The sequence below is a fragment of the Neomonachus schauinslandi genome, chromosome 5, assembly GCF_002201575.2.
Source record: "Neomonachus schauinslandi chromosome 5, ASM220157v2, whole genome shotgun sequence".
Lineage (NCBI taxonomy): Eukaryota > Metazoa > Chordata > Mammalia > Carnivora > Phocidae > Neomonachus > Neomonachus schauinslandi.
Window position 1 is genome coordinate 126535507 of NC_058407.1, and position 27578 is coordinate 126563084.

Below are 27578 nucleotides of genomic sequence, written 5' to 3' on the forward strand. Positions count from 1 at the left end.
TCGGGCTCCCTGGTCAGCGGGAAGCCTGCTTCTCCCTCTCTGCCTGTTGCTCCCCCTGCCTGTGCTCTCTGTCTCTCTCTGTCTCTCTCTCTGACAAATAAATAAAATCTTTAAAAAAGTAAAAATAAAAAAAAAAATTTGAATAACTTGTTTGTAAATATTTAGAGGAATATTGGTCATTTGATGTTTAAAGAAATGTTTAATATATTCTTGACATTAATACGCTGGATTTTATAAAAAGCTCAATCTTCCCAATTTAGATTAATTATGTTTTTCTGTAATCAGAGGTCACATCCTGTGGACTCTTTACTTTTACCCTCTCTATGGTTGTTGTTAAACTTGTTAGTAACTTGAGGAGAGTGCTTCTTTTGAGATAGGGTATGAGGGCCCCATGCTGTAGGCTCATTGGAAAATGGGAAGGGAGGAAGTGAAAATACTAGATAGAGAGACAAGTGACTCTTGAGTTTTACTAGAAAGGGGAGAGAAATGGAGAGGTGACTAGCGGTAAAAGAGGAGGGTTATTTTTATTTTTTTAAAGATTTTATTTATTTTTTGACAGAGACACAGCAAGAGAGGGAACGCAAGCAGGGGCAGAGGGAGAGGGAGAAGCAGGCTTTCCGCTGAGCAGGGAGCCCGATGTGGGACTTGATCCCAAGACCCTGGGATCATGACCCAAGCCGAAGGCAGACGCTTAACAAATGAGCCACCCAGGCCCCCCCGAAGAGGGTTATTTTTAAGATGGAAGGTATTGTAGTCTTTCTGTGCTGATGGAGTAATCCTTTAGGGAAGAAATATTGGATTTTACTTTCATGGATGCCACCAAGGCCAAAAACTATGATAAAGTACAAATTAGTGTCATAGGTATATTAGGCCAATTTGCATCTTCCTACGTATATTAAAGTTTCTTCATATATCTAGAAATATGAAGTCTTAAATTCATGTCATTTAGGAGCATAAGTATCAAATAAGATAATCATACTGCCTTTAAAGAAACAGATAATAAACAGTTTATTTCTTAAAAAAAAAAAAGGGATTTATTCATTTGAGAGAGAGAGAGAGCGCGAGCAGGGGGAAAGGCAGAGGGAGAAACAGACTCCCTGCTGAGCCGGGAGCCCCATGTGGGGCTGGATCCCAGGACCTGGAGACCACGACCTGACCTGAAGGCAGACGCTCAACCATCTGAGCCACCCAGGCGCCCCAACAACTTATTTCATAAAGAGACTTTTCCTGTCTTACATAAGTCAGTAGCCATTGACTCTGTTCATTTGTCTGATAAGTATTTATTGAGTACCACTGTGTGCCTAGCACTGTGCAGTGGGCTTATACAAAGTAGTAAATAAAAACAGACCTGGTTCCTGCCCTCAGAGACTATAGTTTTGTGGGGAAGGTACATGTTTAACAACTAAACAATTACATAATTTCAAATTGTGCCTAATGCTAAGGAACTAAAAGAACAGAATGCTTTTTTAGAGATAGGATAATCAAAGATCATGAATTTTAGACAAGACAGGCAGAAATGGAGCTAGCCATCTAGGTGAAAAATTGGGAGAATAGGGGAACAATGTGTCAGAGGTCCTGAGGCAGAAGAGGATGTGTAATGTTGGAAAAACTGCAAGGAAGCCACTATTACCAGAGCCTAGTTGGTCTGTGGGGAGTGTGGCCCGGTATGAGAATGGATATTTATGATGGGTCTTCTTTGGATGGCACAGTCCTATATGAACCATAGGTTCATATAAAGGTGGTTTAGACTGGGACAAGATGAAAAGCAAGGAGAGTGTCAGGGAGACTGATTAAAAGGCTGGCAATCCTAGTGAGAGATGATGATCGTCTGTCTAGAATAGTGGCAGGGCACAGGGAATGAAGTCTGGATTCAAAAGCTGTTTAAGAAGGAGAGTGAACCAGATTTATTTAGCACTTGATTAGATAGCGGTGGGTCAAGGAGTCAAGGACAGCAGTTTTTTAGCTTGGGCCACTGGCTAGTTATCTCTGGTTGGAAATAAGGGGAAAGTGAGCAAGAGTTCCACTTGGCTTTGTTAAGTTCGAGAAACCTGTGAGGTGCCAAAATGGAAATGTCGGAGATCAGAAGAGAAACATAAGTGGAGGTTGTTAGAGCGTACGTATAGATGTAGCAATAAATGAGCCATCCACGTATAAAGTTTGGAGAGAGGGGGTGCTTGGGTGGCTCAGTCAGTTAAGCGTCCAACTCTTGATCTCAGCTCAGGTCTTGATCTCAGGGTCATGAGTTCCAGCCCCAAGTTGGACTCCACACTGGGCATGGAACCTACTTTTAAAAAAAAAAGTTTGGAGAGAGAGGAAGAGCAGGTTCAAGGTTGACTCCTGAGGAGCCCCTAACATTTAGAAAGTAGGTAGAAAAGTTGATGGAGTCAAGATAGAGTCTTTTGATATGGTCCAATAATTATTGTTTATTGGGAGTTCTTGAAGAAGCAAGCTGGAAGGACGGGAGGATGTGATCAGAGAAGAGAGAAGCTTGAATTCACATTTATGCGTATGTGTTTAGTGTACTGGAGAAAACTTAATCCTATATCCAGGCACTAATTTTCAAACACCGTCAGATACCCAAAGCAAACAGCCATAAGGAGTTTCTTTCTTTTGATAAAGTTGTCACAGGAAGACCCAGTAGCATAAAAGATATTGATTCTCCATAAATCAGGTCCTTAGATTTTGTGTAGTCATAATTCTATTCCACCGGAAAGATTGGCAGGGGACAGGAATGAGGGATTGGGGGTGGGGGTAGTTGGAGAAGAACAGGGAGATGGATGCAGAAAGGTTTTTTTTTTTTAAGATTTTATTTATTTGAGAGAGAGAAAGGGCTTTTTTTTTTAAGATTTAACAAAATTATTCTTAAAAGTATCTGTAAGAATAAACAAAATAGGAAACTTCTGGAAAGTTTTATTTTCTGGAAAGAAAATAAAACATTTTAGGGCACCTGGGTGGCTCCAGTTGGTTAAGCGACTGCCTTCGGCTCAGGTCATGATCCTGGAGTCCTGGGATCGAGTCCCGCATCGGGCTCCCTGCTCAGCAGGGAGTCTGCTTCTCCCTCTGACCCTCCTCCCTCTCATGCTCTGTCTCTCATTCTCTCTCTCTCAAATAAATAAATAAAATCTTTAAAAAAAAAAAAAAAGAAAACATTTTAAACACGCAGTAGTAGATTGACACAGCAGTAAATAGATTAATGAAGTAAGAGAGTCCCAAATAGACCTAAAACATGGCAATTTAGTAACACTGTAAAGATAATATTATAAATCAGTTGAGGGAAAATGGATTATTCAGTGAATGGTCAGTAAAAAATAAAGCTGAATTTCTGTTTTATTTCCACACCAGAATTAATTGCACATTTATCAGAAATCTTAAAAATTGTTCAGACTGTTGAGTACTGCATTAAGACTCCATGTTTATTCTTCATACCTTGCTGTCAGATGCTGTTAGTGCCGTGTTTCATTTAAAGCCACGGTTAAGGCCGTAAGCCTAGTAAGTGGTATAGTCTGTTCTCAGCCACCTTGCTGTTTTGCTTTCCATCACAGAATGCCATAAGAAATGACAAACCGGGGGGAGGGGAGGGCATATATATATGTATATATATGTAATATAAATATAAAATTAAAAAATACATATATATGGTCTATACAATGCAGGGTTAATAGTTGTACTATAACAACAGATCCTGCAAGCCAATGAGAAAAAAATAAATGACCCGGGTTTTTTTTGTTGGTTGAAAAAACAAGTGAAATCATACTAAAGCTCACTGATAATCAAAAGATAGCCTGGGTGGCTCAGTTGGTTAAGTGTCTGCCTTTGGCTCAGGTCATGACCCTAGGGTTCTGGTATCAAGCCTTGTATCAGTAGGTTGGGCTCCCTGCTCGGCTGGGAGTCTGCTTCTCCCTCTCCCTCTGCCTCTCCCCCGGCTTGTGTGCACGATCTCTCTCTCTCTCTCTCTCTCAAATAAATAAAATCTTTAAAAAAAAAGTCTAGACTATCAATAGAGGACTAACTATATAAATAAGGGCATAGCCATATAATTAGCTCTGTATATACTCAGAAAGATGCCCATGGCATGGAATCAAAAAGAAGAAAAACGTGTATAGTATAGAACAATATGCAAAGTTACACCTTTTATTTATATGTTTATATTAGTATTTTCAAGAAAAATCCGGAAGAACATGCCCCATTGATACTGGGTTTTGCATCTTGGGCGTGGGTGGAGGGGGGTAGAGGAAGGGGTTGGTATGGACACATTGTCTGATATATTTTTGTATTTAAATAATTTACAAAGAGAATATGTTAATTTTATAATTAGAAAATAGTTAATTTATAAATCAAGAGTGATCTAACCTGATCCTTTCAAATTTTAAATAAAAAGTACTTGTAAATCTTACAAACCTGGGAGAACTTAAAGCAAATTCTAACAAATTGGAACTTAGAAATAATAAAACTTTACACCTTTAGTACCATTTTATTTGATTTGAAATCTCTTGCAAATAGGGAGCCTTTATCAAAAAATCATTTCAATTGTAGTAAAGCAATTTCAAAACCTCATGGCCTTTCAGCATTACCTGCTTAGCTTTGAAGAATCAAGTTCAGCTCTTTCCTCATTTGTGCTCCATTCAGCAAATACAGGAAATTGTGTGCAGTTCCCTAAATTCACCATACTGTTTCATGTCTTTGCTTTTGCACCTGTTCTTCCCCTTCCTAAATTCTCTCCATATCCCCCAGACTGCTCTGCTACCATTTGCTTATAAGAAATCATATGAAACCTTAAAGACATTTTCAAGTATCCCATTTTTATTCAATCTTTTATGAAATCTCAGCATCCACCCATTCCCAACCAGGCCTATATATAGTCACTCCACCCCCAACACAGGTTATATATAACTTGGATGAATTGTAATTAATTGATTTCTCTCTCTTAAGTTGTGAGCTCTCTGAGGGTAGAGACTGTGTTTTTAGGATTAGTACCTCAAAGCCTAATGCACAGTAAGTCTTCAGTGAAGGTTTGTTTAAATAATTGGTTGATAAATGCAGTGTCAATGTTAAAAACTTGGGTATTAACAAACATAAAGCTAATCTGAACATTAATAGATTTCATTCATTCTTAAACATTAACTGAGCACCTGTGGGCAGTACAACACTGCTAGAGGACACCAGGGAAAGTGTGTCCAGTGCTGAACCCCACCAGTCTGGTGGAGGATTCTCAGAGAAGCAGGCACTTGTGACACATGGTAATTGTGAAGGAAGATGTGTTGTGTGGGTATGCATTTCCGGAGCAGGTGAAGTTAGGAGAACCTACAGCATTGTGTGTTTGGGCTCAGGGGAGGCTGCAGTGATAAACAGGAGCCAGTCACAGAGGTCTGCCGAGCCATATATGTAAGAGCTGGGGGCAGGGGAGGGGCCAACTCTGTTTCAGTGACCTGTCAGAGAGATTACTTTGGCTCCACTGATTGGTGTGTTTTAGGAACTTTGGTACTGAATGAATTGTTTGAAATTTTTATTTACATATATCCATGTGTACCTTGGAGTACTTATATTTTTTCATTTCTGTCTTTAAGCAACGAAGTGGTGAATCTGTCAAAGTGCACCAGCTTGATGTTGCTATTCCCTTGCATCTCAAAAGCCAGCTGAGGAAAGGGCCTCCACTCGGTGGTGGGGAGGGAGAAGCAGAGTCTGCAGACACAATGCCGTTTGTCATGTTAACAAGAAAAGGCAATAAACAGCAGGTAAGGAACTGTCCTCTGTGTATTCACAATTGATTGTTAGTTATAACTGTTTTGTAGGTTCTAAGTTATCTTTTGCCTATGAGGGAAAAGAGTTGGAAACATGGAAAGTATTCAGCGGTAGAAATAATTTTATTTATTATATGTATGGTATCAGTGGTAGAAATTATTTATTATATGTATGGAAGACACATCTGACTTCTATTGAATGGATGTTTTTTAAAGGAAAGGACATTTAAATTATAAATTCATAAATATTTGTTAGAATATATAAATACCTTGACTTTCAGGAGGAAGGTTTCATAAATAAGCTCAGGGTGGGAAAGGAAAGGAGGATGTTGACAGATACAGCTCTAGAAAATTTTCAGTTAAGATTTCTCTTGAAAAATCATTGTTTTCTGACCTCTAATCCTTCTCCATTCTCCTTATACTGCTTCCCCCTTCTTTCCCTTATCTTATAGACGGCCCTCAAAATCATTTCCCTTACTGCTAAACTGTTACTTCAGGGATTCATAAACTGATTTATACATTCATGCATCAAATATTTATTGATTATTGAGCATCTACTACATGCCAAATACCAAGTACTGAGGCTATGGTGTTATATAAGATAAAGTCCCTGCCCTCATGAGTTCACATCCTGCCAAGGTTAATAAACGAATGTATGTGCAGAGAGTGCAATGTGCTATGAAGAAAAAAAAACCCAGCTCTCAGACACAACTCTAGGATATATCACCCATTACCAATTCTATAAAAGTTCTCCCAAATTTTAACATTTCTGAAATCAAGCTGCCTCCTAGCATTGATGGGCTCTTGTGATAATTGGCAGCATTATTTTGTTTCAGTGGTGTGTAAAGCAATGGAGCTTCTTAAAATTAAGGGAACGTTAGATTCTGTGAAATATGGTAGCTACCACCACTTATTATAGACAAGTCTAATACCTGGCTTCTGTATTCATTCAGATAGTCATGTCCCAGGTAATTTGTTGTTCACTCTCTATGCACTAGGCACTGTCCCAGGTGCAAAATATACAGCAGTCACCAGAGTCCCTCCGCTGGGCAGGGAGGGTGGGAGGGGGGAGAGTTTTCATTCCAGTGCTGGGAGGCAGACAGTGAGTAAATACATAAGGTTGGGTTGGGGGAAATGCAGCAAGATAGAGGCTCGAGAGAGACAGGTGGGGAGAGAGATAGGGAGCCTGCTGGGCTGAAGGGCATGGTGTGCAGGACGTCTAATGGGATGTCACCTGTGATGGAGGGGATAGAGTGCTCCCTCCCCACCAGGACAGCTGCCAAGATATGACCCCCAAATACTCGGAGGCTCAGGGTTGTCCAGGATACCATTATTTTGCTGTATTGCAAGGAAATCTCCAGATCCAAAAACCATGCACCAATTAGAATCCTGGGAAGGGGGGCCGGGGAAGACGTCACATCATGTTGTATGTCTTTGGCTTTGGCTCAGGCTCAGGGCACTGCTGTGTCTTTGAAACACTGCCTTCATCATTCCTTTCCAGTCCCAGCCTTCCCTCCATCCCGGCCTCTGGGGTTATTGTGCGTTTAGGGGAGCTCTGCCTTTGCCCACCCTCAGGCCAGGTTTGAGCTCTGGCAATCCCCCTGCTCCCCCGTCCTCCACTCAGTCCCTAGAAAAATAAGAGGTTTTTTAAATCAAGACCCTAAACTTGGTGTTGAATCAAGATCTTTGCAAAACTGCTCTCCTCAGAGCACCTGAAACTGCTAGTTCATCCTGGTTCCCAGGATTCTCAAAGCCCAGAGTTTTTGCTTTTCTTTCCTAGGGACTACTTCGTTGTCTGAGTCTCATTGTTCTATTTCAGTCATTACATATTAGGTCTGCTTCATTCTTGGTTTTCTTTAAAAGCTCTTAGCTCCTCCCCCACCCCATACCAGATTTTCTGGGCACAAGAGAGAGTTTTTTGTTTTTTTGTTTTTTGTTTTTATTGTCAAGGGCAGTACTTGGCAACTTCAGTTAGATATGCACTGGTTCCCATCCAGTGCAGCTACTGAACATTTGTATTACTGGCATACTTTTTTCTTATTTTTTTTTTTTTAAGATTTCATTTATTTATTTGGAGAAAGTATGAGTGGAGTAGGGGGTGGACAGAGAGACAAGCAGACTCCCCACCGAGTGGGGAGCCCCACCACATGGGGCTCAATCTCAGGACCTTGAGATCATGACCTGAGCTGACGTCAGACGCTTAACTGACTGAGCCACCCAGGTGCCCCAAACCATTTTTCTTATCTAAAAGGGGCTTAGGAATATCTGTGAAGATCAAATTGCACAAAATTTAAATAATCCATTTTCTTCATTTGTCCCTCTCTTTTGTGAGGCACATGTGAAAATTCATTTTAACTTTGTCAATTCATATGCCCCATTTGACCTTTTTAGACATGCAGTCATAAATTAAACAATAGCCTACCCTAAGAAACTTCTGAACTTTGAAAAATAAATTCATTTCAGCAGTCCTAAATTCTAAATTGTATCGACCAAAGTAAAACTTAAGTGTTTATTTTTTAGAAGGAATATTTTGGGTTTAAAGTAGACAGAGATTATATACTATATAACTGTACACAAAATGAGGATTGGAAATCCTTATTTCTTACAATGTGAAATTTTAATTTTTAAGGAAACATTTTTATTGAACTTTACTAAAAATATATTAGCAAGCATGAAACGAGAGCTCAGAGTACTTGGTTATTAAGTAAATTTTCAACTCATACACTTTATTTGAAATTTTGGAGAATGTTCAATTTTAAGAACATTATTTGAAGAAACATCACTGGTACTTTGTGGTCTGAAAAAGAAAGTTATTTTGTTCTGATTTTTATTTCTTTATTTAACTTTTGGGTGTTGGCCCTTCTGGTGCAACCATTTTTTTTAGAAATATTAAATGTTTTGCCTTATAGGAATCTTTAGTTCTTAAGTGAATGATCTCTTTGTGCACCAGATTTGTGCTCAGAAATAACTTTCTTCTGTAGTCATTAGGAAAATAAAAGTTTGTACCAATGAAATGAGTAGTTGAAAAGAAAAGAGCATAATGCTAGTCATGATTTATTTTTCTAGATTTAAACATTTATGAATTAGAATAATGAATTGAAATAAAATGTTTTGATCATTAAAACAGGAGTTTCAATAGAACCATTATATAATGTTCTAAAGAGCTTTTTTGATTGCTCTAAACAAATGTGCAGTATATTTATTATAGCTTAATACTCATAAACAACCCATTTTTTTGCAGTTAATATTTATAAGGAGTCATCATTTGTTTTATATATCTTTTGACTGGAGCAATTGATACTTGGGATTGTGTGTGTGTGTGTGTGTGTGTGTATTTCAGTTTCAACTGTAATTATGAAATAGCTTTAAAATACAACCTAAATCACCTTTATTGCAATTATTGTATTCCAGAAAATCTGGTTTGAGAGACTTCAAGCTTTTTGTCATCTAATTTGCTATAAAGTAGTAACTCTTTTTTAAAAATGTTTTGGCAGCTTTACATAAAAGGCACTTGGTGAGGGTGGCATCAGGAAATTGGTCTCTTGTGCTCTCTGTATTTATTACTATCTCTTTTATATCCTTTTTTTTAAAAAAGATTTTATTTATTTGAGATAGAGTGAGAGAGAGAGAGCATGAGCCAGGGGGCAGAGGGAGAGGGAGCAGCAGGCTCCCCGCTGAGCAGGGAGCTCGATGCTGGACTCGATCCCAGGACCCTGGGATCACGACCCAAGCCAGAGGCAGACGCTTAACTGACTGAGCCACTCAGGTGCCCTCTTTCATATCCCTTTTAAGCACTTGAGAACATTTTCTTTTGTAGAACTTGTCTCAAGTCAGTCTTATAAATGAATAGAAACCTATATTTTTCACATTTTTGATCAAATCATTATGAAATAATGTTTTATACTATTTGATTAGTGTGGTAAGTACCATCATTATTAGTCTCTTCAGTACTAAATTATGAAGGACAGTTCAGATGTTATCAGAAACCCAGTAAGGGGCAAAAAACGGCCACCTTGTTTTCTCTGAGTGTGTTAATGTGGTGACAGAGAAGCATCTTAGAATTGCAGCTTGTGATTTTATGGGGATCAAGAAATTGTCTGCCTTTCTTATTGGGCTGCTTTGCCTTGGGTATTTTGTGAAACAGTAGGTCACTATGCGTTTGCATATATTTATACATGTTTAAAAACAGTTTGTAAAGCTATTGAGGAAAAGCAGCCTAGCTGAATAAGTAAGAGCATTGTAATATTGGAGTCTGTAATTTACCTTGAGAAACTCAGATTTTTACCTCTCTTTATCCTTATCATCTCAAATAAGGCATCTTATTTGATACTAGGAACAGAGAGTGACTTAAAATTTAGCTGTGATTCTTGAAACCTAGTATTTTGTATTTCACTGAAGACAGTACTCAACATTGCCCAGATTTCTTACTAATAATATAAATAAGAAAGTAATTGTGGTAATAACAGTAACAGCTAAAACATATTGAATTCCTACTGTATTTCAGACATTGTTCTTTTCTGTGTAATTATATCTTTAAAACTAATGTATTAATTTATATAGCTCTGTCTTTATTGATTTATACTGGCAGATTAAATTTTATTTGAGTATTTGTAGCTCTGATATGTCTGCTAACCAGATTTCACAATTATTCTGTTAAGGGAAGATTGGAAAATTGCTTCAAGTCATCATTCTGGAAATTGTTCTCATCGTTGTGGTCTTTCTAGAATTTGACATCTCTGTCTCTGTTGTCATAATAATTTGGCCCACCTCTGTTTACAGTGTCTGGGTTCTTGTTTTGGGGGTTTTTTTGTTTTTGTTTTTTTTTACTTTATTTTTTAAGGTTTTATTTATTTGAGGGGGAGAGAGCAAGTGAGAGAGAGAACACAAGCAGAGGGAGAGAGACAAGCAGACTACTCGCTGAGCAGGGAGCCCGATGTGGGACTCGATCCCAGGACCCTGGGATCTTGACCTGAGCCAAAGGCAGACGGTTAACCAACTGAGCCACCTAGGCGCCCCTTTAGTGTCCGTTTTAATTCAGCTTTTCTCTACCAATAGTTTATAGCACGTGGATTTAGAGATGTAGGTGCACAGAATTTGTAATTGTGGATGAAGGAGAAATGGACCGTCTTCAGACCATATATAGTAAAATTTAGAAATAAACAGTCTATAACTAGCAGTTTTTATTTTTATTTATTTTTTTAAAGATTTTATTTATTTATTTGAGAGAGAGAGAATGAGAGAGAGAGAGAGAGCACATGAGAGGGGGGAGGGTCAGGGGGAGAAGCAGACTCCCTGCCGAGCAGGGAGCCCAATGCAGGACTCAATCCAGGGACTCCAGGATCATGACCTGAGCCGAAGGCAGTCGCTTAACCAACTGAGCCACCCAGGCGCCCCTATAACTAGCAGTTTTTAAAGGAGATGTAAAGAGGATGTGGAAATGCTTTTTCTTTTAATTGAAGTATAGTTGACAAGAGGAAGTACTTTTTATTTTTTTTTTTTTTTTTTTTTTTTTTAAGGGACAGGGATTTTTTTTTTTTTTTTAGTTTTTATTTATTTTTTTGAGAGAGAGAATGAGAGAGAGAGAGCACATGAGAGGGGGGGAGGGTCAGAGGGAGAAGCAGACTCCCCGCTGAGCAGGGAGCCCGATGCGGGACTCGATCCTGGGACTCCAGGATCATGACCTGAGCCAAAGGCAGTCGCTTAACCAACTGAGCCACCCAGGCACCCGAGGAAGTACTTTTTAAAAGGCTATGTTCAGGGTCATAAGAACAAGGAAGGGTAATCCCACTGCTTGTGGAGAGATTTTTGGAAAACAAAACAAAACAAAAACCAGCTATTCACTTTCGCTTTTATCAACAAGGAAGATTTCAACCTGGAAGGTTAAGTTGAAGATTGGGTAAAATTAGATAGTGTCGAAAGGGATAATTTATCTACTTTAAATGAGTCCCAGTCTTTAGTTAAAAACAAATTATATCCTCAAAGACTGAAATAACTTCTATATGTAATTATAAAGCAGTTGTCATTAAACTTAGAAAAAGTCTTTCAGAATGAGACAGTCAAAAGATTCATAATGGGCAAGTAATTTCCTTGTTCAAAGAGCAAGGGAAAAGTACATTGTGAAAACTGTACAATCCGGTAAACTTATATCAACTTCTAGCATAATTCTAGATTGAATTTTAAAACAGATGATTGTAGTGATGAGGAAAATGAAAATTAAAACCAAAGTGAAAATACCATTATATACTCACTAGAATGGCTAAAATTAAAAAGACTGGCCATCCCAAGTGTTGACAAGGGTGTGGAGGAACCAGTGCTAGTGGAATGTAAAATGGTGCAAATACTTTGGAAAATATTTTTGTAGTTTCTTGAAAAGTAAAACACACCACAGGGTGCCTGGCTGGCTCACTTGGTAAAGCATGTGACTCTTGATTTCGGGGTCATGAGTTCAAGCCCCACTTTGGGTATAGAGCTTACTTTAAAAAAATAAAATCATTAAAAAAATTTAAAAGAATAAAAATAAAATACACCAGCTATTCCCAGCTTTTCATTACTAGCATTTTGCATTTAAGAGAAATGGAGACCTATGTCCACACAAACGTTTGTAAATGTATTTGTAATAACCTAAAATAGAAACGCCAAGGGCTATCAGCAAGTGAGCAGATAAGCAAATTACGTACATTCATACAAAGAAATACTGCTCTACGATAAAAAGGTACAAACTATTCATGCATACAGTAACATGGATGCATCTCAGAATCATTGTGGGAAATAAAGGAAGCTGGGCAAAATAAAATACGTATTGTATGATTCAACTTACATAAAATTTTAGAAAGTTCAAAGTGATCAGTAGTGACAGAAATCAAGTTAGCAGTTGCCTGGGGGTGGGGTAGAGGAAAAGATGGGTTACAGAGGGACAGAGGAGCCTTTGGAGGTAATGGAGACATGCTCATTATCTTGATTGCAGTGAGGTTTTCTTGATTGTATGTGTATGTGTTTTTTTCTTTAAGAGATGGTTTTGAACTCATAAAATAGAAAGGGATAGTTGCAAGGAGTCTGTCCTTGACCACTAAGAGCACATTAAATCAAACTAACCTCACTGGGGAGAATGGGTGAGGTTGGTGAAGTCTTCTGGCTTGTAGCCAAATGGACTACCTTAAACATATTTTTATTTTGATATAGGAGATATTTGGTTATCTACTGTGATAAAAATGTAGTTAGGGGTTTGTAGATGTTTCACACCCACACTTAGTATTTTTCACCTTAGTGTATATGAGCTGGTGCATTTAGTGTTCTGGGTATTACATTTTAAGAGGAATATTGACTGACTAAAGTGCATCATATAAAAGCGAATACCAAAAGAGAGGACATCTGAGATAATACGAAGAATGAGATTGTCAGATCAGATTCAGATGAATTAGAGACTTACACAGTGTTAAGCTTTACTAATAATTTCAAGGATGCAAGCATTCAAAATGGCATAGATCAACCAGAGAAGTCTGGGATCCTGAGCACAGGTCTCTGTGTCCTTTCTTTCATCAGGCATGCTCTTGACCCAGAGTATTAGAGGAGGTCTCTTAACTGAGGTGTGCACATTATACATAGCACAGAGAATTTCCATTTTGTGTTCACATAGTTATGTAGGTTACTCAACGATTTCCAGGGAGCCCTTAAACTCATAGATTCTATCTAGGTTTGTGTACCTTGCACAATCCTAACCAGGGACATCCTGCTAAAAACAAAACTTTTCGTAGATAAGGACTCTCTCCCGTGATAGAGAAATAGATCTTGTAGGGCAGTTGCTTAACTCTTCCTCTGTTCCAACCTTACATTCTCTCTTTAGAAGTAAGAAGGTGTGTCGGTACTAAAGATGGAGTAGATATGATCTGTATCGTCCAGGAGGCCAGAACTGGCTCCAGAGGATAGAAATGAAAAAGATGAAGGTTACAGCTTGCTATATAAAAGTCTTTTTGACAATTATAAGGTCTTTATGATGGAAATTGATACCGTGTTGCTAGATGAGTGCTTCCAAACAGAGTGCAGGAAAGAGGAGCTTCTACTTTTCTTGAGATTGAACTTGATGGTCTTCCACTTTCTATCCAACCCAGTGGGTTTGTCTCTAGAAGATCAAGACTATTATCTGTTTATGTTCTTAGATGATACTGTGTTTATTGACTTAGAGGAAAGACATTATTTTTCTAAATTTGTTTAATTCTACTTAGCATTTTATTTGAAATCTTTTTTTCTTCAATTTTCTCAAGCCATTTCTTATTTCTTTCTTATTTTTTCTCAGTTTAAGATCCTTAATGTACCCATGTCTTCCCAACTTGCTGCAAATCACTGGAACCAGCAACAGGCAGAACAAGAAGAGAGGATGAGAATGAAAAAGCTCACATTAGATATCAATGAACGGCAAGAGCAAGAAGATTATCAAGGTAAACAATCCTTTATAGGACAGAAGTAGAAAAGTTTTATGCTCTTTGGGATTTTTAAATACAGAATATCAAGAGTTTTTACCCTCACCTCCCTTTCATGTCATCTTTGTAAATATTTAGCTTAAGAAATTGTTTTTATATTCCATTCTATCTTCACTTAACTTGCAAAATAACAGTAATGTAATTTTCATCGTATTTTGCTAACTCCGTAATTCAGTTAAAGTCTGTACTATTTAGAGCTATGTTTGCAACTGAGATGATAATCAGTTTTTAATTGCCTCATGTTGCCAGTCATCTGTGAGCAATTAATTCAACACATATTTATTATCTCATTTGTCTGTTTGGGAGTCCTGTCTCAAAGACCCCATGCTTCTTCAGTTTTGAGGGTGTACCCAAATTAAGATTCTGGTTTCATGCAGATGTACCCAGCACTTTTCAACTAAGTGGAACCTTATGTATAGAGTCCACGAACTTCATAAGCCAGCCTCTTGGTGTTTTTGTGGCCCCCAGATTTTAGAGCCATAACATGGCTGTTTATATAGCACTGTACTGACAGACTGCTTTCTGTGCAAGAGAGATTGTTAAATAAATACTTGGTTTTCGACCTTCGAATCTCTCTTCTAGAATCTCTTCTGGTAGATACCCAACATTTTTAACAATCAGTAATAATAGATAACACTCAGCGTAAGTGCTTACTATGGGCTGGACACTGACTTATGTACTTTTACAAAGCACTTAACCCTCACCACAATTCCAGGAGATAAGTGCTTATTATTATCCCCATTTGACATTTAGGGAAATGAACCATGGTCCCATGGCTAGTAAGTGGCAGAGCTGGGATTTGAACCAGTATTGTCTGGCTCCAGATGCTGTGTTTGTAGCTGTTGAACTAGACTGCTTCTCATACTGTTTTACCGCTTCACACTTATGTAGTGGCCAGATTGACAGTACGGGGGGATATTGGATATTAAATGCTTAAAGAGCATGTCTCCTCTCTTGATGTGCTTTTTCAGGACTTCTTAATCATTGCAGTCTGTGTAATTGTTATTTTTCTTTAATCACCTACTTGACTGAACTAATAAACTTGATCTCCCTAGGGTTTTATTTGCTTCATAGAGGGGAGTGCATTTACCACAGTTAACCACCTTTTCTGTTTTGCTCCTGCTTACAGAAATGCTGCAGTCTCTTGCCCAGCGCCCAGCTCCAGCAAACACCAATCGGGAGCGGCGGCCTCGTTACCAACATCCAAAGGGAGCACCTAATGCGGATCTAATCTTTAAGACTGGTGGGAGGTAAGATGGTCTTTTTTTTTCCTCCTTTAGCTACTTGTTTTTCATGATGTCTGTATGAATAAATTAGATAGTTCTGGATTATACTTAATGATAAAGGCATAATTTTTAGCAAAATAGAGAAGTCTTCGAGTTGTAGGCATTTGAGAAAAGAAAACGTATTTATAAAATAATTACAGTTTTTTGTTTTTAAATTTCAGCCACACTGATCTTGGCTTTCACTCTCTGAGTGGACTTCTTTGGATTCTTTAATTTTCTCTTTTGCATTCACAGAGATGACTAGTTATAGATGAGTTTGAGAGAAATCACACACTTTTGTGTTAGAATTTTTTAGGTCAGTGTTGAGTAATGTTTACAAAAACTCAAAACTTATTTCCTAGACTTTCAAGCCTGCAGGCTGAGTTTGTTTTGAGGTATTTTGTTTGTTTTTAATTATAGAATGTCCTGCTGGGATCCATGCCAGTTCTACTTAAACTTGAGTTGCTTAAAGTGAAATAGTTACAATTCCATAAGGAATTTCACATAGAAGATTCCTAAAAAGACCTTATTCATCTTCTTTTAAGGGAGAAAATTATTTAAAGTTTTCTGGGATCTGATCTAAAGACCCATACCATCAACTCAATTTTCTGTCTTGTCGTTGGGTTATAATCAAAGATGACATTGGCCTTGCTGCTCTTACTTATTGATCTCCTTCAGGGTATTGGTGTTTTAGGCTAAGGACATACAACAGTCCCAAGATGTCACCTTGCTGTCAGGGGCAGGCAAGTTGGGTGTGGGAGGAAGTGTGCTAGGGATGGGGAGCAGAATAGTTCATTACTGTAGACAGCAGTGCTGGGAAAGTGCAAATCTCTGTCTTGTACTCACTCTATGTTTGTGTGTTCCTGATAACATTTTTCTTTGACCTATATGCTCAGACAGCTCTAGTCAGATTACAGGTTAGCACATTGGTTTGTCATGACAGTTTAGGGGTCTGTTTTTTAACATCTAGTGAGTGTAGTGTTTTTAGAAATCCAAGCTAGAACTGATGTACAAATCCATCTAATGAGGCATAAGATACTAGGTTATTTTTAATTATCCAAGCTTCATTAAAGCCCTTTAATAAAACCTTTTATTGCCACTAAAACATAGAACATAGGTAGTTTTAACAAGCCATAAAAATTTTAGTTTTCTGCTCTTTACATTTTCTTACAGAGTTTTAAATATATATCAGTGTCTTGATAATACCCGTTTCTCTTCTTGTCTCGTGGTTGGCAAACAGAACTATTAGAATATTTTTATCTTGATGTTTTCCACCAACTTCACCTTTCTGTATTACAGCTTCACATCTCTGAACGGCATTATTTCTATTAATACCTAATCCCTTCTTCAGTCACATAATGCAAGTATAGTGTATTTTCCTAATTTTTCCCCATTTTTAAATGTTTGGGTGGATTTAAGAATCAGTAACTTTGACATTTGATACATAATTGGTACTTGCAGTACGATATGCCCCCCTCAGCTTTCACTCATTCCACACCTACCATGGGTTCAGTCCTGCACTGTGGCAAATTAAAAGTACAAAAAGAACAAGTCTTTATGCTCAAGCTTATAGTCTAGTGGGGAAACTAAGCATAGGTATTTGAAAGAGCTAATTCTGTCCAAGTCATATATTTTTTAAAAAATTCATTGAAAGTTAATTAAGTACCAGGCATTTCTTAAGCAATAGGAAAAAAATAGGGGAAAGCAGATGTGTAAACTTATATATGCTAATAGATGTGTAACAGATGAACATAAAGGTACGCTTTTCTTAGTTTGGTACCAGTTATTCAGTTGTGTTTTAGAATTCTTTTCGTTAACTTCTTGTTTTCCTTCCCTCCTTCCAGCCCCTAGTAAACCAAACTTGAAAGGATTGGCCACATTTGCTCTTTCTTCCTCACCTCTCACTGGTGTGGCTGACTGCAGTCTGCTGCCCTCCTTCCCTCCCCTCTGCCTCCAGCTGTGCCTCCAGCTGTGCCTCCCAGTGTTTCACTCAGCATGTGGACCCTCTTTTTCTTGACATACTCTCTTCCCTGGACTTACATAGCTGTCCTGTCTTCAGGTCTTTCTCTTCCCTCCTTGACTCCTCCTCCTGTCTCCTGACTTCGTTATGAGCTTGCTTCTGCCTGGAGACGCTCATGTCCCTCAGGGTCAGTCCTAGGCCCTCCTCTCTTACCCTTGTATACTCTCCATGGGAGGTGTCCTTCCCTCCTGTGGCAAACTTACCATCCATTGCTCCAGCTCAGGTCGCACGTTTTAGTTTCTGACTGTATATTCATTCACTGGTCTTCTAAACAACCACCTAGGTGTGTCCCTGCCCCCAGGCCTCTCTCCTCCTTTGTTCTCTGGCTCAGCTGAGTGGAGGCACTGCTGGGCCAGTTGTCCACACTAGAAAAGGAGGTTTAAGTTTGGACTATTCTCTCCCTCAGTTTCTGTGTCTAGTTAATTAACAAATCCTTTGATTCTACTACTGAATGCCTCTCACACTTGCCTATTTTATTCTACCTCTGCTGCTGAGACCCCCAGATCAAGCTACTATCACCTCTTATTGGATTGTTGCCAGCAGCCCCCTGATCTGCTTCTCAGTCTCCAGTATCAACCCCTTCCAGTTCATTCTCTTTGCTGTACTTGCATTGTTCTTTCTAACATGCACATCTGCTGTCTGAGTAAGTGAACTCTTCTGCTTAAAACCCATCAGTGGCTCCTCATGGCTTGTAGGATAAAGTCCAAACTCCTAAACTTGGTTACCGTGGCCCTACATGATGGGGGGAGGGGGGCGGTTGTTTACCTTATTGGCTTTATCTCTTTCTCTTCCTCTACTCCCACCCACGCTGGTCTTTTAGTCCTTCTAGTTGTGTTCTCTGTTTGGAACTTTCTTCTGGATATCTCCTGCTCTTCTTTCAGATCTTACCTTGATATTCTCAAGTCTGACGTAGGTTGGTGCATATATGCTTCCCTTGCTCGCTGTATTTCTACAGACCTTGTCCTGTGTAATCATCTACTACCTTGTCTTTATCCCCCATGAGACTGAAGATTGAGGGCAGAAATGAAGCCTTGCCTTGTTTTCTATTATAACTCCTCTGTGGCTCTTGTGCCTAGCACATAGTAGATGCTCAGTTAATATTTGTTGAATGGACAGAGAAACTTGTAAAAATCTGTATTTAGTCATTTAATAAACTTTTTCCCCTAAGCTCTGCTCCCTAACTCTTCTTTCCTCATTTCCTGATTTTGTGAAAGTCCAATTTTTGAGCTACAATCTCTTCCTGTTTTAAATCTATTCTTAAAATCATAACTCAATAAAAAATGCTGACTTGTCCATCATTTTTTTTTTTAAAGATTTTATTTATTTATTTGAGAGAGAGAGAGACAGTGAGAGAGGGAACACAAGAAGGGGGAGTGGGAGAGGGAGAAGCAGGCTTCCCGCCGAGCAGGGAGCCCGATGCGGGGCTCAATCCCAGGACCCTGAGATCATGACCTGAGCCAAAGGCAGACGCTTAACGACTGAGCCACCCAGGCGCCCCTTGTCCATCATTCTTAAAAGTGGCTCTCTGTAAAGTATTATGGTATTTTCAAAGCCAGTGCTCTTGTAATACAGTTGTGAGTGAACATGGAGAGGAACAAGCAATCATGTAAATAAAAGTTTTTGACCCATTCGAGCACCAAATGTTCTTTGCCATTTTTTTTAAATGTAAGTTTTAATTGAAGAAATGTAGTCGTTTGAAGGAACATAACTGGTGGGGTGGAATCTCCTGGTGGTTTGGCACCTCTTTATTTATTTTCTATTTTTAACACTGGGCCAGACAGTAGAAAGATGTGTATCTAGAGCAGTGGTTCTTCAGCTCCCTTAGGGAGAACGTGCTGCGAGGTGAATTCCTAAACAGAGGAGGGAGAAGAGAACTTGAGTCAGGTCTGAGAAACTGTTTTCAACTTGACTCTTTAACTTGGTTACTGTTTATTTTAAAAAATTAGTTATTAATATTGTCCATGTTATATGGCAGATAAGGGGAAATTCATTTGGATACTGGTTATTAAAACAGATTTTGATAGGTTCCCAGGCATTAATTATAATGATTTAAAAGTTTTTCTAATCACAAGGGATCCTTAAAATAGGCTGTAAATTAAAATTGCAGCCCTTCTCACTGGGCAGTGATACCCTAACAAAGCATAGGCATTTGCTTAGAATGCGTTAAAATGGCAATAGTGTTCTAGTAAAACAGTTAACCAGTGCAGAAAAGGTTGTTTTCCACTCTGCCAGTGTTGAAAATACTGTGAAACTTCAAATCTTTGGCAGGTGTTAGTGCTGATATGGTTTCTGTGCTAAAATCTGTATGAATTAAACCAGTGCTCCTTCAACTTTAAAACACACACACACACACATTTTTTTTTTTATAGAGTGTGCACACGAACAGGGATGGGGGGTGGGAGGGCAGAGAGAGAGGGAGAGAGTATCCTCAGCAGGCTCCACATCCAGCATGGAGCCCGATGCAGGGCTCAGTCTCACGGTCCTGAGATCCTAACCTGAGCTGAAATCAAGAGTCAGTTGCTCAACCAACTGAGCTGCCCAGGTGCCCCTAAAATACATAATTTAATCTTAGTGACTCTTATTAAAAACTGCTAGTTCTCGCTCATTTCTAACATCTCCCAGGTGATGTCAGAGCTTCTAGAATGCAGATCACACTCTGAGTAGGGTGTTATACTACTGGACTTTTTTAACCCATCTTAAGGAGTTGTGCCTTTTTTTTTTTTTTTTAAGATTTTTACTTATTTATTTGAGAGAGAGAGACCCAGTGAGAGAGGGAACACAAGCAGGGGGAGTGGGAGAGGGAGAAGCAGGCTTCCCGCTGAGCAGGGAGCCCGATGCGGGCTTGATCCCAGGACCCTGGGATCATGACCTGAGCTGAAGGCAGACGCTTAACGACTGAGCCACCCAGGCGCCCCAGGAGATGTGCATTTTTTTTAAGATTTTATTTATTTGAGAAAGAGAGAGAGCGCGCACAAGCACAGGCAGGGGGCGGGGCAGAGGGAGAAGCAGACTCCCCACTGAGCAGGGAGCCTGACGCAGGATTCGATCCCAGGACCCTAAGATCATGACCTGCGCCGAAGGCAGACGCTTAACCGACTGAGTCAACCAGGCACCCCAAGATGTGCATTTTTTTTTTTTAAGATTTTATTTATTTATTTGAGAGAGAGAGAATGAGAGAGAGCACATGAGAGGGGGGAGGGTCAGAGGGAGAAGCAGACTCCCTGCTGAGCAGGGAGCCTGATGCGGGACTCGATCCCGGGACTCCAGGATCATGACCTGAGCCGAAGGCAGTCGCTCAACCAACTGAGCCACCCAGGCGCCCAAGATGTGCATTTTTTATTAGGTATTTTCTTGATGTCCTTACTGTAAAGTTAAATAAATGATTCTTTTGTTGTAAAATAGAGTCCCTTGTAGAATAGCATTTCATCCAAAGTGTATACTGTAAGTATTTTTTGAGCTCTTAAATTTTCAAATCTCTCAAATGATTGTTTCCCTATAAAGTAGTCAAATGACATTCTATACTATATTCAGGGATGTATTTATCTTATCAAAGACTGGACATTTTCTATCATTTATTGTATTTATTTAAAATACTCTATTTTAGGGGTGCCTGGGTGGCTCAGTTGGTTAGGCCACTGCCTTCGGCTCAGGTCATGATCCCGGAGTCCCGGGATCGAGTCCCACATCGGGCTCCCTGCTCAGCAGGGAGTCTGCTTCTCCCTCTGACCCTCCTCCTTCTCATGCTCTCTGTCTCTCATTCTCTCTCTCACAAATAAATAAAATCTTAAAAAAAAAAAAATACTCTTTTAAACCATTTGTCTTGACTTCAGGAGAGCGACTTTCTCTCAGGGAATACTTGTGTTATTGACCTTGTTCCATTCAGTTCAGTCCTGTTACAGATATATCCAGCCAAAGATACACTTTTCTTTCTTTCTTTTTTTTTTTTTAAAGATTTTATTTATTTGACAGAGAGCACAAGTAGGCAGAGCGGCAGGCAAAGGGAGAAGGAGAAGCAGGGAGCCCAATGCGGGGCTTGATCCCAGGACCCTGGGATCATGATCTGAGCCGAAGGCAGACACTTAACGACTGAGCCACCCAGGCACCACATACACTTTTCCATATTCGCATCTTATTCTTAGAAATCAGTTTCTTCCTCATGTAAGCTTTTCTTGTGAGCAACGAACTGTTAGCTAGCACTGCCAGAGGAAGCAGCACACGCTGGGTGACGGTGGCCACAGAACTGCTTGCCTCGGTGGCAGGTGTCTGCAGGGTTGCCTCCTCCTGACGACTGTGGGGGGGTCTGTTTGGGGCCCTCCCTTGGCTTCCGCAGCACTGCCAATCCCTGCACCTGCATCTTCACCTGGCATTCTCCCTCTGAGTGCATCCTCCTTTGAAGGACAGACTGGATTAGGGGCCTGTCCTACTCCAGTGTGGCCTCCTCTTAACCAGTTACATCTGCACTGACCCTTTCCAAATAAGGTCGCATCCTGAGGTCCTGGCGTTAGACTTCAACATGGTGATTGGGGTAGGGGCGGACACCGTTCAACCGTTACACAAACCCTAAACACTCAGCACGTTAGAAAGTAGTTATGGGCAAGATTCCAGGACCACCCGTCTGATCACCATCAGAATTGCTCTTTTTAGTGCCCCTCTGTTCCTGTTGTTTCTTAGTCCAGTAGGAGTTTGTGTGCTCTTTAAGAAGCACCGATTTGCCTGGGAGACGTCAGGAAACAGCAGTTGGTGGTTGTTGAGGGGGCCTTTTCTTGCCAGAGGTTTGCCCTCAGTACTAGTTCTTTTTAACGTTGCCCTGTTTGTGCCTCCAGGAGACGTTGATCCAGCAGCACGTGTCATTTCATTAGGTCCTGTATCTGATGTTGTGGATAGTGGAGTCCTCCAGCAATTGAATGAGAGCAGTGGACACATCTCAGCATGTCGGTCTAGAGCGTTGCGAATCTAAACCTGGGACAGGCTGGGGCCATGAGGCAGGAACAGCAGCCTCTGCCAACACCGGAACAAGCTGACGCTTCCAGATAAGGCGGAAAGGCCTTTTGTAATGGAAATCACGTGAGGGTTAATCTTCTCTTGAGAATGGCAGTCAAGAAATGAGATGGTTAACTTGACTACTGAGCAGTTACACCAAGAAGAGTGTCAATGAGATGACTGAGCCAGAGAAGAAACGGTTGTGATGGTAATGGTATGGGGGAAATGAACTTGAGTTTTAAATTTGATTTGAGTTACAGTGTCTCTGAATTGAACATCCCATGTTGGAAGAAGATAAAATTGGGGGCTCCAGGACTGCAGTAGAAAAGTATAGAGCAAGCAGTAAAATCTTCTAGTAAAAACTTACATGCAGGACAACAAAATGATGAAAGATAACCAAATACCAGATAATCCACCAGGAAGGCTTTTGTTTAGGAATTTGTTTCAAGAGGAACAAGGGATGAGGGAGAAAAAAAAATCCATTTTATCCATCAGAGTCAGTAATACAAAATTGCCTATTAGGGTAAAAGAGAAATGTGAAGACTTCTACTATACAAAGAGAATGAGTTCAGATGGCTTAGGGGAGTCTGACACCAGCCCAGAAACAGGGAGAGTTGAGCCCATTGTAAGTATCATTGAAAACAAACAGCGTGCCAGTCAGCATGTCACAGCAAATGGACGAAGGCCAACAAGAACGGGATCAGAAGATTTTGTTGACCTTCATGGGTTTACAGCCTCTGTCTCTAAACAAAGTATGGAAACAGTAGAGCTTTTATTTTGCGTTTGTTTTTGTTTTGTTTTGTTTTGTTTTCCCCCCCACTAAATAGAAATGAGGGTTCTTAGTCTGTTTCTGGCAGTCTGTTAATTTATTAGGATAGTTGTCTTTCGTTTGCTTTCCGATAGGCATAGTAAGTTTAGTTAAAGAGCACATCTGTATGCTACAACTTGATTACATCTTTTTTTCTAGCTATTTTGCATTTTTTCTTTTACCATGTTTCAGTTTCTGCATGTAGAATTAAATAAGAACAAAACTTGTAAAGTTGTAACATTTCACATGGAAATGCTGCCCGATCTTCACCAGCTTCAGAAATCTGACCTTTGCCGATGCTGCAATAAAGTGTTGTAATTTAGATTGGGCATGGTTGTGTTTTATTTGGTTTGGGTTTTGGAAATTTATTAAATGTGTAGATCTGTGTCTTTAAAGGTCATCCTCGTCCTTTCTGAAGCAGCCTCAGAGACGGTTTCTTGGGCATATTAGTGGTAGTGCTGCTCTCCCTGCGGCATTCTGGGTTTGCGTGGTTTCCTGGGTGCCTGGGTCAGCTCACCTGGGGGTCTACTCCAGGGTAGCCCATGGAGTCCAGTAGAATAAGCATTTTTAGAATAGGCTTAAAGCTGGTTAGGATGGAAAAGGTTGACATGGCCTGGCCCAGTGTGAGGCAGTGTTTATGGTTTTACCCATGTATGTGCAGCAGGATTAACAAAAGCCCTTATGCAACTCAGAAAGGAATCACAAGAACCACTGTTTCCAGTTTCTTTCCAGGTGTTCATTTCAAGGTGGCCTTACACAATCCAGAAGAAATGATTGTGACCACTATTGCTAAAATTTCTAAAATGCATCTAAGAGCCGTTAGAATTTGAAAAGAAGTAAACTTTTAATTAAAAGAAGTTTCCAAACCCCACTTAATTCTGTTTCCCCATTTTCCCACCCTCATTGCCATCTTTATCATTGTTTGATATGCCATTACTTTTGATTCTACATTGGGGAGAATGGTTTACAGTTGTTGTTATTTTTACGTTCTTTCTAAGTTTTAAATTGTTAGAGGGAGCCAGGGATCATTCTAATGTATATCATGCACAAGGCAGAGAATATCTGAAAATCAGCTGTAATAATAATTCACCTTCAGTCTTTATTCTAGAAAGAATAAGGTCAGTAGCAGGTGTCCTATGTTTTGGGAACCATAAAGAAAGTGGACCAAATAAGATGGTGTGCAACATTGGTACTTTATTCAGCTAGATTACTGGAACAAAGATAGATTACTGGTGACGAAAAGATTAATGCTATGTAAGATAGGTTATGTGTTAACCACCAGCAAGCTTGCTTCTATTAAAAATAAATAAGGGGGAGAGCCTCCTGACTTTTGGGAAACATTCCGATTCTCATAACTTTGTCATTCTTTGGGGCCTCTTTTTCCCTTTTATGGTCCGTTAAAGGTAAGCAGATGTTAACAAATCCAATACCAGACTTTGAGCCTTTGATTCCTTTTGGGAACTAATGAGCCAAAAAGGCCTCTGGGCAGCCTAAAGGTCCCTCCTCAGGTGAGTCCCTGCACTTCACTGTCTCCCATACCTCGAATGCTGTCACTGTCCAGAGTCGTCACCAACATGCCCATGTAAACCTTGCAGCCAGACGGAAGGAAGGAAGGACAATGGTAGCACGCAGTAACTGGAAGAGTTGAGAAGGAGCAAGACCAGAAAACTAACAACCACGTGAGCAAGACACAGACACACAAAAGATAAGAGAGCATGGTGCAGAGCCAGGCCCTCTGGGGTGGTGGTAGTCCCAGAGTGTGTGGGATGTTAGTACTGGAAGAAACAGTCTACAGATGGTGAATCATCCTGGAAAGTGTGGTGAATTCACACCACTTAATGTGGTGAGGTCAGTCATTGGTGGTATCAGAATTTTTGTAATCAGAAATAACTTTTTTTATAGGAAGGAAATGGGCCCAGAGTGGTGAGGCCAATAGCAAAGGGAGGTAGACCTCAGATTTCCTAATAACTCCCACTGTAGTAGATATATCTTCATAACACTCATAATGGAAAACTTGACATTTGTGTAAAAAAAAAATCTCTTATGAAAGGCAGAGGTGAAACATTTTTCCTTCTAAAATGGTTTTAAGGTTTTTCACATTTATGGATGACCTTCCAGCTATCCAGAAGCCCAGTATGCTATGTAGTCACAAAGGAAAGATAACCAATTTGAATTTGTTTAAACCCACGGGACACTGTAAGGATTCTAACGTTTGAAACCAACACGAGAGTATATTGGGCTTTAGAAGTAACTGAATGCAGTCCAAATTGACATGTGTGCTTTCTGCTCCTCCGCTTTGTTCTTCCTCACCGTCTTAAGTCTCCTCAGGCTGCCATCACAGAGTACCACAGACTGGGCAGCTTAAACAGCATTTACTTCTCAGAGTTGTGGAGGGGGGAAGCCCAGGGTCGAGGTGCCAGCACGGTCAGGTTCTGGGGAGGCCTCTCTCCCTAGCTTGCCGCTGGCGGCGGCCTTCTCACAGTGGCCTCCCTCCTCGTCCCTCTGCGTCCTCCGCGTCTTCCTCTTGTAAGAACACCACTCCTGTCACATTAGGGCCCCGCTCTATGACCTCATTTCACCTTAGTTACTTCCTTTAGAGGCCCCCTCCAAGTAACAGTCACACTGGGGGTTGGGGGACAAGATTCAGTTCACAGCATTGACTGTAAGCTTGGCTGCCGACATCTACCAAGTCTTGTAGCTGTAGCTACAGACGACCTGATGGTCTGCAGCCACATCTGCATACACAGTGCTGCTGGCCCCGGCTGGCGCAGGCGTCTGACCTTGGGTCAAGGGGCGGGCCCATTGCAGGGGCCTCACCAAGTATGGGGGGGGGTGCAGTTCCTATACTCAGTTTTCCAAAATTGGGGTTCTTGCCGATTTTAAATGCGAGGTTTCCCACACAGCTCTAAGTTTATTTCTCAAGTTGGTTTGTAAAGAACCCCAAGTGTTTTATCTACACAACCTCTCATTAAAGCATCCCTTTCACTTTTTGTGGCTGCACTGAGGTGTAGCTGTCTAGCTCTCCATCTGATGCTTGTCCTTAGACTTGTTTTGAATGAAAATAAAATGGAGGTGGGATCCGTTTAAAACAAATTTGAAAATACCTAGCATCCTATAGTAAAATCACATTTTTTACATTCTCATTTATTGAAAAAAATTTTTTTTCTTTAACCTTTGGAAATCCAAAGGACACTCAGCTACCTGTTTTCTCAATAGATATGTTTTCTGGAGGAATACCTCTGAAAATTGTTGGATTATTCAAATGTTTGTTTCCTTGGAAGTTGTTCTAATTTTCATAGAGTGTGTATGTGTGTGTACAAGTACTCATGTTTTTATGTCATTCTGGTTCTTTGAACTGTTTGCTTTGTAATCTAAGAGGCAAACTTTTTATAATCTAAGAGATGGGTTTAATGTGTCTCCCCATCAAGAGCTGTGTGCACCTGTATACACTTGCCATTAGGGGGTGCTCAGGTCTGGAACATATTTTCAGTAGCGGCCCAAAGGCAAGAAATGCCTGCTATGTTCAGAGGGGCAGTGAAGGCGCCAGGCTGACCCCTGATCATTCACTCATTAGTTGTATATTGAGCACCATCTCTTGACACTTCCTTCCTATATGACCTTAGGTAGTTACTAACCTCTAGATCTCAGTTTTCTCATCTGTAAAATGGGGTAACTTATTAGGGTTGTATGAGGAAATAATGGGATAATGGACATGAGGGTCTTAACACAGTGGCTGTTTTGTAATCAGCGCTCGGTAAAGGTTAACTAGTAGTAGTGGTGGCAGTAAGTAGTAATCGTACCACGGTTTCTGTGTGCCAGGTGCACTGTTGGTTACAAAGCTGACCAGCACACTCTGCCCTTGAAGAACTCACAAGCCCTTCAAGTGTACAGAGAGTGAGTATCAAGTTCAGACCTGGGTGGCTAAAATCATATGCATGACCTCCAACAAACTGTATATGTTATTACTCACAAAAATATGTGCCCCAAAAGAGTGGGAATGCCACCCTTCAAGTGACTCTGGCCTGGACTAAGTCCTGTTTCCTTGCCAAGTAGAAAAATAATGTCCCCATCTTCCCAGGGAGTAATAGCCACTTAAATTCAGTCATGAACCTTTTACTTTCCCATTAATTTTTTTCCTGTCTAACTTCCTCAACAGCAGAGGGTTGGTGATTGACTTGACTATTAAGGAGAACTATGTGTGGTCCTAGTTCATATGACTCCAAAAGTAGGGTACCTTCTGAGTCCTCCTAACATTCCTGAACAAGAAAGAATGGGCTGTTGGGTCAGGCCACG

At 40.1% G+C, this 27578-nt stretch overlaps 1 protein-coding gene across 2 annotated transcripts in view; it reads left to right on the top strand.

The window, feature by feature from the left end:
• The window catches only part of UPF2 (UPF2 regulator of nonsense mediated mRNA decay), a 113145-nt gene extending 89542 nt beyond the window's left edge, over positions 1-23603 (top strand). The window contains exons 19-22 of one of the 2 annotated variants that reach the window (XM_021696720.2): positions 5565-5732; positions 14029-14170; positions 15342-15462; positions 22321-23603. In XM_021696720.2, the coding sequence (XP_021552395.1) occupies positions 5565-5732; positions 14029-14170; positions 15342-15462; positions 22321-22330 (441 nt within the window). In that variant the 3' untranslated portion in view covers positions 22331-23603. Of the gene's footprint in view, positions 1-5564; positions 5733-14028; positions 14171-15341; positions 15467-22320 lie in introns of those variants that run through there. The other variant, XM_021696721.2, reaches the window with a different exon arrangement.
• Positions 23604-27578: the final 3975 nt, after the last annotated feature.